This window comes from Melopsittacus undulatus, chromosome 3 (assembly GCF_012275295.1).
Source record: "Melopsittacus undulatus isolate bMelUnd1 chromosome 3, bMelUnd1.mat.Z, whole genome shotgun sequence".
Classification (NCBI taxonomy): domain Eukaryota; kingdom Metazoa; phylum Chordata; class Aves; order Psittaciformes; family Psittaculidae; genus Melopsittacus; species Melopsittacus undulatus.
Window position 1 is genome coordinate 71,495,449 of NC_047529.1, and position 14,419 is coordinate 71,509,867.

Here is a 14,419-nt window from a genome sequence, read left to right on the forward strand (position 1 = left end):
TGCTTATAGAATCACAAACTGGTTTGGGTTGAAAGGGACTTTAAAGAAAAGTTCCAACCCCCTGCCATGGGGTTGCTCCAAGCCCCATCCAGCCTGGCCTTGAACACTGACAGGGATGGGGCAGGCACAGCTTCTCTGAGCATCCTGTTCTGTATGTTTCCTATCTGTTTCACTTGGGGTCAGTAGACTGCTCACACACCAAGGTACCACAGTTTACTGGTGTGGACTATCCCTTCAGTACCAAACAATATTGCTTCAAATAAAAAAATATATATTTCTTGAAAGCATTTGTAAGACAGAGTCAATGACCAGAATACTGCTGCAGTAACAGCAGCAACATGTTGTTGCTGTGAATCCTAACTAAGGATTGCTGTGCCAGGCCCAGCGCTGACCACTTGGTTTGGCGAGCAAGCACACATGGAGCAGTGAAGCCAGCGACCAAGGTATGTGCAGGAAGCTGAAGAGGTCTGCGAGCAAGTACCCTGTCAGCAACGCAAGCTGTGTGCCATGAGTATTCACACTATCCAACCTGCCAACTGGATCTTATCTCCTGTTTGCTGGCAAGGATGCTTCCTCAGACAAGGTGTCTGTGACCAAGCAACTATCAGTGGGCCAGCAGCCGCGTACCACGAGCTCACTGGCAGCACCCCTGCTGGCAGAGGCTCCCAAGGGGGCCCACAGCCAAGCGCACAACCGGAACCCTACCGAGCGCGGCCTCGCTGCGCCGGGCATGGGGCGGGAGGCAGCACCATCACCACATCAAGCAAGAAAGCGCCCCGTGACACTGACTACCCGAGAAGGCCGCAGCGGGGTAGGCCGGAGCCGCGCTCCGCCACACTACCTCCATCCCCCCGGGCGGTGCCACAGCCCCCCAGTACCCCAGTGGGCGGCAGACGAAAGCGGAAGTGCGGTGCTAGCGCGGCCCCCTTTCTCCCCTCCCGCCACAGTGACTTCCGGCGGCCGCTCTAGCCGGCGCCGCGTCTATGCCCGCGGCGCTGGGGGATGTTTATTGTCGTGGGGAGTCGGCCCAGGACCCGGACCGCCGCCGGGCGCCAGCGGCGGGGCGCCTAGCAGCAGCCGGCACCCGCTCCGCACCGACCTGACCGCCAACCGCCCTCCCGCACGGTAAATGCCGCACGCCGACGGGCCCCTCTCTTCCTAGCCACCGCCTCAAGGGCCGCGGGTCGGCGGCCCCGCCGTCCCTGCCCGTGGGAGGGGGTGCGGCGGCCTCTCTCTTACTCCTTCTCGTTCCTGGCTGAGGTGAAGGAGGCGCCGTGGGCCTTCCCCGCTCCGCCGCCCGGCCCTGGCGGCTCCTCCCGCCGCGATACCATGGTTTCCCCCTGAGGCTGGCGGGTGGATGCCGTGTCAGGGGGGAGGGAGTTAAAACGTTCTCCAGGGAAAACTGCCCGTTCGCCTGCGACCGACAGGGCTTCCCCGGAGGTCACCCACCAGCTGCCCTGTGCCCGAGTTCCCGAAGCAGCGTGCCAGGCCCTAGGGGCTTTGTAACGGCCCCGCGGCCGGCGCCGCTCCGGGTAGTGAAGCGCAAAGGAATCGGCCGGCGCTGTTAGGCGGTGGAGAGCGGCGTGGCTAGGCCGCCTGCTGCCGCCGCTTTGTTTCCGCTGCGCTGGCCAGAGAAGTTTTCGGTTGGGGTTGGAGGAGAGAAAAATAATTGACGCTGGTATATGCAGGGCTTGCTGTGAGGTGCCCAGCAATGTGAATTGGAAGCGTGCGTCTGTTTCCTCAGTCTGGATGTGCGAATGGTAAATGTTGGGCTGGGAGGGGGATGAGAGGCTTACCTGTTGTGTTAAAATACTTTGTAGCGGCAGAATGGGTTTTTATTTTTCTTATAATGTCTTATCAAATTGGGGTGGCCATTTATCCTCTCGGTTCAAACTTTCATCATGATCATGACAATTTTCTATGTGTCATACCGATCCAATGGGATGCTCTTAATGCTTGGCATTAGACTATTACTGAATGTGGTAAGGGAAAGGTGACACAAAATTCGAGTCCAGTGGATCTTGCTTTGAGTATGAGCGGACCTTTTCGATGAGAAAGATTTGAGGAAAATGGCCTGTTATGAATGTTATTAACACACTTCCTGGTCTTGTTCTATGAACTGTATGGCTTTATTCCTGCAACTGGGTTTGTGTTGCAAGACCCCAGATCTAAGTGGATGCTAGTAGGCTTAGCCAAGAGAATTTTTGCAGTAGGATTGGACATTTGTGCCCTACATGCTTATAGCTGGTGTCATCATTCTCTGCATTGGTCTAATTGGATAAATCCTGACTTTGACGCTGGTTTTATGAGTATTTGGAAATACTCTCCCTCTTCAGAATATGTTTCATTCTGTAGGAAATAATCATGACTGCAAATCCTGAAAAGTGAGAACATTAGCTTCAAGATGGCCTTTTGCTTCAGGGAGAATTTAACTTGCCATTAGAGACAACACAAAAGTAAAAGCATGTCCCACTAGCTAAGTGGCTGTAAGACAATTGTTTGGACCAGAATATTTTCTGTGCAGACAGTAGTATCTGTGTTGTTCTTGGTTCATCTGCCACTGTGACTGTATCAAATCTAGGAATTCAAGCAGATTTCAGAGGTCTGTCACCTTGAGCATTTGATACAGACCTGTTTCCTGAGGGACTGCATACAAAAATGCATCTTCAGTGGAATGATGTAATTGGCTCTCCTCATTCTTGATGAGCTTTTTGTGTGTTTCCTGTTCTAATATGGAAACTTCATATGGAGGTTCCTGCTAACATCTTAAAAATGTTTTTTCAAGCATTAGTTTGATGAATGCCTACTGGCACAGTAGTGATGGGTATGTTTTCAGCTGGACTGTTGGAACTGTTTGTGGGGTTGGTCAGTTGCTGAACTGCTTTGGAGCAGGGTTAAAAATAACCAGTAGAAGTTGCTTATACTTAGGCTGCTGGTGGAAAAGGTGTTTATTAAACCATTCTGACACTAAAGTAACCATTGTTAGTTACCCCCCATCTACCTTCATGACTCAGAGTTTCTTGGATCAAAGGTAGCCAAGAGCTTAAAATAATACTTTGTTTATATACTCCATCCCAAGTGCCTTTCCTCTCTCTTTGATGATGATGGCGTGGTTGGTTTGGTTTGGAACGTTTTGAAGGCAGCACTGGCTTTTTCTAGATTGCAAGATTTCAGTGCAGGGTGTTTGTCTTCATGTGTGTTTATATAGTATCTAAAATAGTATAGCCATGGTCCTTACAGGGGATGTATGGGTAATGCTTTGTTTAAGAACTTGAGTGTTCATTCCTCCTCCTGTTTATTATTCTGGAAAGTTTCTCTGGTTTCTGTGTAGAATATGTTGCTTTACAGTGTCAAGTATCCTTGAGTTAGCTTCTGTTGTTGTTTTTATTTTTGTGCTCATGCTTTACCCCTCTACATTTTTTCCCCCTTCCTCATTTTTTTTTTTTGTTAGGGTAATATTCCAGATGTATCCCCAAAGTCTATGTTGAAAAGAAAGAACAATCGTTTTAAATGTCCATCTTTTTAAATGTCCAATAATAAAAACTTCTGCAGAGATATATTAAAGCTTTTTTTTCTCTATTGGGGCACATTGTGTTAGGCTGGAGCAAGAGAACTCAAAGTTGGCTAGTTTCTTGTGCTGGAGAAAGCACAGTGAGGTACAGAATTTAATACAAATTCTTACATACAGAGAAGTAAATGATGCTGTTTTCAAGGCTATTATTAAATTAGCATTAAATGGCAAAACATAATTTTAGAAATGAGATTTAAGCTGCCAGAAGTCTAAGGCTCAGATGAGTGAACCTTTGGGCAAAATTAGTCAAGAAGACCTAAGCTCAAGAAAATCAACTTAGGTGTCTGCAAATCCAGAACACGAAAGAACCAAATGTTTGGTTTCTTCTCCAGCACTCTGCTCTGCAAGTGTAACTGCATGAATATGGGATAGTAATAGGCTGATATATAACACTGTTGCTTGATCTCAAAATGTATTTATAAAAGCATGAAAACATTCTTTTCTTCAGAAATGCGGGTTTTGGGAAATAACATGATGGGTCAGGGCTACACAGCAGGGATACAGTAGTGTATATCAGTAGCAGAGAAGATGAGAAAGTTGGGGAAGAGGAGCATCAGAATATTGTTTAGGACTCCCGTGTTCCACCTAGCCATGCTGCTGCAGATACGTATAAAGAATAACTTTTTTTTTCACGATAACATTGTTACACCATTTTTTATAAACATGGTCTTCAGAAGTTATTTTTATATAGTGCATGCATTACTATTTTCAGAAAAGGTTTAGCTTGTTTCAGTTCACATGGGTCCTATGAATTTGGATTTCTATGAGACTTCCCAAAGAAAGGCAGCAGGCTGCCACTTCTCTAGTATTTTCTTTGTTGTCAGTACAATGTGAGACATTAAAATGAATGCTTAATGCAGAAGTTGTAGTAGGTTATGCTCATTCACTGCTTGGACAGAAGTATCCAAGTCTGGAAGCATTTTGGTTTACCTGATATTTCTCAGACATGGGAGAGGTTAACATTGTATTTGTTTACTAAATGGGAATGGGTGTATTCAAAATTGTTGACACAGTTTCAGATTCTTAAAGAACAGGGGCAAGAGTTTCCTTAATACAAATGAGGAAAACCTGTTAATTAATATTTGAATAGCTCAATATTTGAGGGAAAAGCTTAACAATGGAATACTTCTGTTAGATCAAGTACTGTTAAAGTAGAATAAAGGCAGTTTTCAGTATTTTTACACTTTGTTCAGATACTGCTTCTGTAACAAATTATATTCCTTTTAATTGAATGTCACAAAACATGTCTAGAATATTAGCTGCAGCTCAAATTAAATTTCAAATTAAAAAGCTCCTCTATAAATACCTGTTGTCTTGAACTTTCAGAATATGGCTAATGAAAATGGGAGTGCATTAATGTGTATTTTTTCTCCCATTAAAATCTATGCAAGTAGATTGGATGTCTAACCAAGCTACACCATAATGCTGAAAACATCCTTACTGACAGCTCCACAGCATCTTAATGTTCTTTTCTCCTATAGATCCCCCTTTAATGATAGGTCTTTTCCTTTTAAATTGTAATTTACCTTTCTTTCAACCATTTTTTCCTTTGTTCTGATTGAACATGTGACTTTTCTCCCCCGATCTGTTTAAGACAAGCCATCAGATTTTTATGGGGGCATTATCATACAGTATTATGGCTTGCTTAGAGGTTATCAGCCTTTCAAGGGTATTATGCATGATGATGGTATTCTCTCAGAATGTAGAGGCTGAGGGTGCCAATAGAAACTTGCTGATAAATGGAAGACACTGCCAACTGGAGTTATCTTGTTTTCTTACACGGCAGTCATTCCTGGGTTCCAGTAAGTGAACTTGGCAAGAACCAAGTGTGCCAGTGTGAATCCAAATGCCTCTCTGAAGATGCCATGGGTTCCAGCTCCTTGCTCTGTGGTGGCCCTGCCTGCGTATCATTCGAAATCTGCACATGTGCTATCTTTGGATCTGGTGCCATAAATTACTAACCCAATCTGTAGTAGTCCATCAAAACCAGATGGAATAAGTAATTTCTAACTTTGAGGATTCATATAATTTTTTCATTTTCTTAAAAAGGGATCTGTGAATACTAATTAGTTACTGTTTGTTCTCTTGACTGCTTCCCCCCCACCTCACCCCCACACATAGCCTTTGGTTTTTCTCTTGCTGTTTCTTCATTTCTTTTCCGGTATCACCCATCTCGCCTTTTCTTCTGTTGGATAAGCTGACAAGTACAGAATAATTCTTTCAGCTGGGAGCAAGCTGCCCAGTAGAAGCAGCCACCAACCCAGCAGTTGACCCAGTATATTATGCACATCTTACCCTGTAGTTTATTACTTCTGTATTGTCAGTGAGTTGTAGTCAAGGATGTACCTTGAATGAATTTTCCATTAGAGAGTATGGCATGATGTTTAGGAAGTCATAGTCAGATGAAAGTACTGTTAATAATGCTAATTTTGTATCTTGGATATTTCTAATATAGAACATAAGACCAAAACATTTGAAGTGATATAAGGGCATTATTACAGTCTGATATTCTTGTGGTTCAAACCCTGACAGCAACTAAGCACCACACAGTTGCTCACTGGCATCCCCTGTACAGTTACATATGTTGTTCTTGATGCATAGTCTCCTGCTTCATCCACAGCAATATCCATGTAAAGCATTTCATATATATGACTATTTTTCTTTGATTTTCCTCTTGTTTTCTGTTGTGTTCATTTTGGATTGGGCTGAACCAGCCCAGGTCAGATATGGAGCAGGTCAAAGCTCCTGTACTGGTCATTAACAGGCTTGCGCCTGTGAATAGCCACTGCAGCGTAGCCTGGGCAACACAGAGAGACGTGGGTTCCTTATATTGTCCTGGGTTCAGCTGTAACAGTCATTTTTCTCCTTCTTAGTAGCTGGTGCAGTGCTGTTTTTCAGCTTTAGTTTGAGAACAATGCTGATAACACACTGATGTTTTAGTTGTTGCTAAGTAGTGCTTACCCTGATCAAGGACTTCTCAGTCTCTCATGCTCTGCCTGTGAGGAGGGACACAAGAAACTGGGAGGAAGCAGAGACAGGACACCTGACCCAAACTAGCCAAAGAGCTGCTCCCTACCACAGCATGTCACACCCAGTATATAAACTGGGGGAGTCACCTGGAAGGCCCACATTGCTGCTCAGGTCGGGTTGAGTATCTGTCAGCGGGTGGTAAGCAATTGTATTGTGCATCACTTGTGTGTGTGTGGTTTTATTTATTCCCTTCTCTTTTTAGTTTTATATTCCCTCCTCTTGTTATTTCCCTGATTATTGGTAGTAGTAGTAGTAGTAATAGTAGTAGTTTTGTATTATGTTTTAGTTATTTGACTCTTCTTATCTCAGCCTGTGGGGTTTACATTCTTTTGATTCTCCTCCCCATCCTGCCTGAAGAGAGAGGGGAACAAAGAAGCAAGTGAGCAAGTGACTGTATGGTTATCGGCTGGGCTTAAACCACAACTAAAATTTTAGATTAATGGATCAAGATAATATTGTCTCTGTCTCTTAGACTATGCTCTACTACCTTCAGCTATTTCTCCTGGAGTAACACTAAGATTTTTATGTTCTTCTACAAAGAAAAAATCCTTAATGAGCTACAGAATTTTGGTAGAAGTCCTTTTTACTGTATACGAATGTTCTTTTTCTTTTTATTTTCCTCTCTCCTTCCCCCAAATATTTCACCTGAGATTTGAGAGGTCTGCTGTCTGGGCTTTGATATACTTGCAGAAGAGATGTTGGGCAGTCTGGAGCTGGGCTACCTGTAGCCAAACTCTCTGTTTTACGATCCTTCTCCCTCAGTTGAAGTGCTTGTTACAAGTGTCACTTTCAGCATGCACTGGGAGACTGGATGCTTCCTGTGTGTGCACTGGGCAGCCATCCTATGCCTTCACAGTTACTCATGCTTTTCCTTGGAAACACTCGATTTTACTCAGCACATGGAGTACTTTCATTCTGCATGGTTCCTGTGGGCAGTGCAGGAGGGGCTGAGAGGCTACTGAGACTCAGCCCACGCTGTTGCTGTTACCAGGATGTTTTGTACAGTTCCCATTATGCTGTTATGTTGGGAGAGCTAGGCCAAGAGTGCTATATGAAGATGGGAAAGCTGTAGTAGCAGTCTGTCTACAGGCTGCACTTTGTGTAAGCTATGTTCAGAGTTATTAAGCAGGCTTATCCATTCCAACACAAACGTCAAGCTGTTGAGAATTACCAACTTCAGCAGAGAAGTGCATTTTCCTGAGGTGTCTGTTGACATTCTCGAATGAGCAGAGGAAAGATTATCCACTGGAGCTATGGAAAAAGTTTCAGTAATCTACTGCATCCTAATATACTTGGTAAAAGTTGTAACATAAGTGGCAAGTGTAAATATATTTTATATATTTATGTATACACACTTTATTTCTGTTGAGTCTGGCAACATGGCTTCAAACCTCAAAAGTAACCTTCTGTTTTCTAGCATACGGGATGCAGACACTCCGCCTCCCCACACACAGTTAAATGGATCAGAGTGTAGTCACTTTAGTCACTTCTGTTCTTGTCTCATTTATGGGACAGGTGTATACAATAGCATTTATAGGCAGTTTTTTATTGATATGTTTTAATTTTATCATTTTTGTTTCTCAGGATGTGATCTTCATGGTGAGCTGGTGGGAAAACTGAGTTGTAAATCACCCCAATGGATGCGGACAGTGATGTTGCACTGGACATTTTAATCACAAATGTAGTGTGTGTTTTTAGAACAAGATGTCATTTAAACCTGAGGAAGATCGCATTAGAGGGAGCAAATGTGATATACAAGCGTGATGTTGGGGTAAGAGGTTCAACATAGCTCGGTTATCTTTTTTTATGAATGTTCCTTAAGCTAAATGTTCTTGTGTCTGGCATGTGTGTGGTGAATAGAATAGATAGAATATGGATAGCATAGTTTTATTTCTTGATAGGCATTTAGTCTATCAAACACTAAAAGGGGAGTGGGTAAATATTGTCTCAGAAGACTGAAACTAGTGAGGTGAATACTTGGTGCAAGGTATGTGATGATCCCTCTTGCACTTCAGATTTCCAAAATTGCCTCCCAAAATTTGGTGTCTTTGTCAAGAAGATATATCCTGATAAGGAAGGAGTCAGCAATGTGGGAGTCACTGTAATAAGGAAAAAAAAAAAAGCACAATGCTTGTGGGTTGCAGCTTTTTATTCAGAAGAAAATACTTTCATTTAATCTGTTTTGTGAATACTGAATGACTGGCTGAGATATTCCACACTTACTTTGCTCTTCTCATGAGCAGGGTTGTTTTTAATTACTGAAAGAGGTGAAGGAACAGTTCAAGGCTATCAAAAATAAAGGTAGTGTTATTAGTGTAACTTGATTTCTTTTAAGAGTTGATGAAACTTTTTTCCAGTGTGAATTGAATTACCATTAATTCAAAAATCTTCCATTTTCATTTTTCTTTTTAGAAGGTATTGATGAAGCTTAGAAAACCTAGGATTACGGCCACAATTTGGTCCTCAGGAAAAGTTATTTGCACAGGAGCCACAAGGTGAGTTGATGAAGATTCTTTCTCTAGCTTAAAAGTTCTTGTGCATTTTAAAACAGTGTTGTAAGGAAGGTGGCAACAAGAGGCAGTACTTGACACTGTTAAGATTCACTCACACTGGATCTTGTGTTGATCCTTGCCAAGATATGTATCTGGAAGGAAGTTTTCTATGTGAGTGTCTGCCTCAGACTGAGTTGGAATTTTAAGCAACATTATTTCAGCCTTCTGGGAGAGCAGCAGGCAAAATACGTTATGAAGAAGATCCTAGAGATCTCATTTGAGAACTCTTCAAGCTATGTTTTTAGCCAGGACTTGAAACTTGTGGAAGGCGACCTTCTTTGAGGGGTATCTCTTATTCTTTTATGAAGCTCCACCAAAATTTAATCAAATTATACAGTGTTGTGGGAGTGGAAAGAAGCATAAGCAGACTCTCAGTTCAGATATATCTGACAGTTGCTAAGCTCATAACAGGTGAATTACTTTTAAGATATATCTGCGTTGTGAGGTAAGGGTAAGGTGCAGTAGTTCATTTTGTAGTCTGAATAGCTGTTGTGGTATTTGTGCACACAAATATATATTCTATTTCTGTTAATGCTAGATTATTTTCTTTCTCCTTTATAGTGAAGAAGAAGCTAAATTTGGTGCCAGACGATTAGCTCGTAGTCTACAGAAACTAGGTTTTCAGGTAAATCTAATGAAAAAAGACTTGTATGACTCACGCAATGCTGGTAGTTAATTTTTTAGAAAGAAACAAAAATGAGGGAGCGTTATGGTTTAGCAGTGAGCATGTTTTCACTCAGATGCCCCTTTTGTGTTGGCATATATTTTCCAGATGCTGGTTAAAGAGAAGCTGATTTATTTTGTGGATTTGAGTTTTGTTTGGCAGCTCACAGTAGTGCTTCTTCACTAGCCAATGAAAAACAAAATTTGTTTAATGAATGAAGCACCCACAGGTATTTCTTGGATAGCATTACAATATCTTGAAAGATTTGTTTGGAAGGAGTGACAAAGGATATAAGCCTAACTATCATTTAAACATAATTTTACCTTGTTTCCGGTGGAATAGCAGATATATGTCCATTTTCTTAATGGGAAGCTTGAGCCTCTTTTATTGAAGAGAAGGGGCCAAAAAACACTTCTGTGTTATGAGGTTGCACAGGAGGAAATAAGCCAAATAAAACATTTAGGACATGAAACCTCCATTTTTTATTTTTTCTCCTTGTTTGGGTTAACATTACCAGTCAAAAACACCACTTACATTTCATAGTAAAGGTTGAAAAAAAGCAATGTGAGTGACTTAAAATGACACAGTTTAGTATTCTAAAACTTCCTGGTAGTCAGTTGTGGTGTTTACCTGCGTTTTCCGTTTACAGGCAGACAAATACACACAGTGGCTGTCCTTTGACAGGGAGAGGCTCCCTTTGATTGTAGTGCATAAAAGCAGTTGTGACAGGCTATCCAGGTAACACTGCATCAGACCCAAGCAGAAGTTAGACACACTACTGTTACGAATGTACATGTTAGACCCAGCCTCTAGAAGTTTGACTGGAACATTAAATCAGTGAAGTGAACTGTGCTTCAAGGATGGATGCACCAAGTTTTATTAAAAGTAAGCAGTTTAAGTGGAATATATTTTGAAGATTAAATTAATAGTTGACCTTTTATATTGGTAGCATCCTTCTAAAAAGTTTTGACTGAGGAACAGTCATTTTAAGTTTAGGCAATCTCAGGACATGAACAAAAGTTTTTTTCAGTAATACTGCCAACAGTGACTTCTCAGCAGTGCATTTGTTTTTTTAGGAACTATCTGCTGGCTGTTTTGTTGTCATCTAAAATGGCTGTGGTAAAGAATAACAGAAAGCCAGTAGTTTGAGCAGGGTTTCAGAAAGTAACAGCAGAAAAATAGCCTGCCAAACCAGCTACTGGAGATCTGAAACAAAAGAATTTTCACATTTTTACTTATTCTTAGCTGAAGCATAAAGTAAGTGATTTGAGTCCATTAAGTACTGTTTATATCCCTATTAGAAATGCATCAATCACAAGGTTTTAATTTTGAAGTCTCATAAATATATTCTAATTACTAATCCTGTAACATTTTTTTTGTGACCCATTCATCTGTTTCACTGAAAACTGAATTTCTAATGTGTTTTTTTTTCTTCCCTTTTGAAAAGGTAATTTTCACAGATTTTAAAGTTGTGAATGTTTTAGCAGTGTGCAACATGCCCTTTGAGATCAGATTGCCAGAATTTACGAAGAATAACAGACCTCATGCGAGGTACAGTAGGATTTTTAAGAGCAATAGTCTTGGTGTACTACTTAAGCTTTTATTTTTCAGCTCTAGATCTCTCTTTTTTTACTTTTTATTTTGTTTTCTAGTTATGAACCAGAACTTCATCCTGCTGTGTGCTACAGAATAAAAACTCTCAGAGCTACTTTACAGATTTTTTCCACAGGCAGTATCACAGTTACAGGTATTTTGATGTCAAAAATAATTATTTACCTTGTTGGGAATATTTAACTTTAGGCCCAGTAGGTTTAGAAAAGGAAGGCACTTAAGAGAGTCAAAAAATACTTTGAAGGGATTTTGTTCCCCAGTGCTAGCATCTGGTTTGGTTTTGAGTGGAAGTGCCAGAGGAGTTGTGGAGAAAGCGTTATTGTTGGTAGGCTGAAAAATTGCTTTGAATGTACGTAGTCTGGTCTTTATAAAACCAAAAGTGACATAGGATTTGAGAATGCAGGTGTTTGTTTAAATATTTGAATTTTCTTCCTTGTTTTCATAGTGCTAAAAACTGCACTGCATGTAGCATTAACATCCCTTTCACAAATACAATTTTCCAAGCTGGAGATTTATGAAAACCTGTAGGATACATAGTATAGTCTGAAGTGAGATAAAAAAATCTCTGAGTTCAGAGTCAGAAAGTATGTGAGAAATTGCTGTTTCCATTTATCTGCATCACCAAACTTCTGTCCAGGATGAATTTCTTCTCGCATGTTACTGCTTGCTTATTTGCAGTCTTAGTTATTCATTGTGTAAAATGGTCTAGTGCCTTTAGAAAGCATCACTACTTCATTTTTCCTTTTCTTTACCCAAATGCTCATAGGTGATGTTAGCTAACTTTCATATGCTTCATCCTGAGACAGTAAGCATTCCCTGGCTTGCAGGTTTTGTCTGAGATCAGTGGTGGAGCTATTAGCAAAATCCAGGCTAGAAAGCAATAATCTACAATTTTCAAATATAAAGTAACCTTGCTTGAAACATCCTTGGGTTAAATCCAGTATTATTTAGCAGTAGCTTATGTTGGTAGGTATTTAAAAGAAGAGATAAAAGTGGCTAAGCTTTGAGTAATACAGATTCCTAGAAGATCAGCAGAAAGAAAAGTATTTTTTACCTCTGCTAATCAGCTTCTGCCTTCTTGTCTGGGCTGACTGTAAATTGAAAAGCACCCAAGTTGTTATGAAATTAAATGGCAGTATTACTTATTTGTAGTCTAGCCATTGACCAGTGTAGAACATCTTGCAGATTTCAATTTTCTTGTGAATGAAAGTGATCAGAGGAACACCTTCTGAAGTTGGTAGAAATGGGGGAGAAATTATTTCTGTCTACAGTATAAAGTTGTGATGGCCAAAAATACTGTTATTTTCAAGATACTATTGTTATTTTAACTTCTGGTTCCCTGATTTTTCTTTTCCTACTGCCTTCTCTTTTTCAATGTGTCTCAGGGCCAAATGTAAAGGCTGTTGCCAGTGCTGTGGAACAGATTTATCCATTCGTGTTTGAAAGCAGGAAATAAGTTTTATAACTCACCACTTAATGGTTAGGTTCCCTAACCAAGCACCTTTAAAGACTGCTGCACATTGGACTAAAAGCAAAAAGGAAAACTGGACCAACCATAGCAGAAGAATACAGACTCTTTTACTTGCTCGTGGCCACAGTATAAACTCCAGTTCTTTTGGATTTTACTCTTAACAGTGCTGTATTGTAAAAACGGAAGTTTACAAGATATGAAATTGCTGCTTTTAAAAAGACATTCTATTTATTTTTGCAGTAATTTCTGTGTATTCATAAGCAAAGCTGTCACGATGTGCACTACCTTAAAAACTTTTTTTTTTTTAGTTTGAGCTTGTGTTTTATTTGTGAATAGTCTTTTACATTTTTGTATGCTGAATATTGGGCACCAAAGAAGCTGTAAAAGTTACCTTTTTCACCTGATGAATGTGCACAAATAAAGGTTTGGAAAAATATTTCTCTTCATAGCTGTTCTGTTATATTCCTTTCCCTTTTTCTATTACAGTTAAAATTGTATAGTTGCAAGTTAATTTGAAACAATGTAAGAATAGTCTTTTGCTGATACCTTCTGTTTCTATTTGTAGTATGTGTAAAACTTTGTGCGTGGGTTAGACTGAAATCTATAGTAGTTACGTATGTTTATCCGAGGATGAAATTTGGTTTGTTCCCAGTTCTCTTAACTACATGCCAGACGTCAAGTACTTTTCTTGCTATTACATGAAGAGAAGACATTTCTAAATATAAAGGTCTACAGTGAGTGTTTTGCTATAGATGAGGAAATCTTATCAACTAAAGAAGCTAATGTAGAAAAACCAACTGCCCTGTCTACCTACTGGATGCAGAAGGAAGAGTTACTGTGTGAGCTTCAGTTTTCAGGAAAGTGGTGGTGTGCTTCCACATGAGAAGATGGTGTGGTCATGCTAATCCAGGCCCAGCCTCTTGCTGAGTGATTAACACAGACCTTTTCTACGCTCTTCTTACTGTATAGAATTTTCATGACAGAAGCCGTCAACAAGCAATGAAGCTTGATTCTGACATGTGTTATTCTTGATATTAATCTTGGACTTGGAAGCCAGTAGATGTTTTTCTCAGTAAGTGCACATTTGAAGCAGAAGAGGTGAATGCTTAAAAGTAACTGCAAATGCTACTTTTAAAAAGATACAATAAATATGTATAAATGTATGTATGTCTTTTTTTCCCTATCTCGTTGAAGAGAAATGTAATGCTACTATTGTGTGCTACAGGTAACACAGTCTTAGTGGGTGCTAAAAACAGTAAACCATGAGCTGTTACTGTACCAGAAGTCACAGCTGCTAAAGAAAGATGGAAGAACATCATTAAGAAGCAAAGGCCTAGCATAACTTATTTCATCTGTTTTAAGGGGATAGTATAGGAGTTGGGGTGTCAGTAGTGACTTCATGAAGAAATTATGGAAAGGAAAAAGGGGTATGGGAAATGCTCAGCCAAACCCCTCAGAACAAAAAGAAGCAACAATTTGCCATAAGCTTTAAGTGGTATATTCATAAAAGCCCTTTTAAG

General features: G+C 40.5%; 1 protein-coding gene across 1 annotated transcript; it reads left to right on the plus strand.

Moving 5' to 3' along the window:
- Positions 1-952: 952 nt before the first annotated feature.
- Positions 953-13,345, plus strand: TBPL1 (TATA-box binding protein like 1). Its single transcript, XM_005154749.4, has 7 exons — positions 953-1,125; positions 8,186-8,372; positions 9,014-9,096; positions 9,715-9,778; positions 11,265-11,368; positions 11,470-11,564; positions 12,814-13,345. The coding sequence occupies exons 2-7, from the start codon at positions 8,238-8,240 to the stop codon at positions 12,882-12,884; spliced, it is 552 nt and encodes a 183-aa protein (XP_005154806.2). The 5' UTR covers positions 953-1,125; positions 8,186-8,237; the 3' UTR covers positions 12,885-13,345.
- Positions 13,346-14,419: the final 1,074 nt, after the last annotated feature.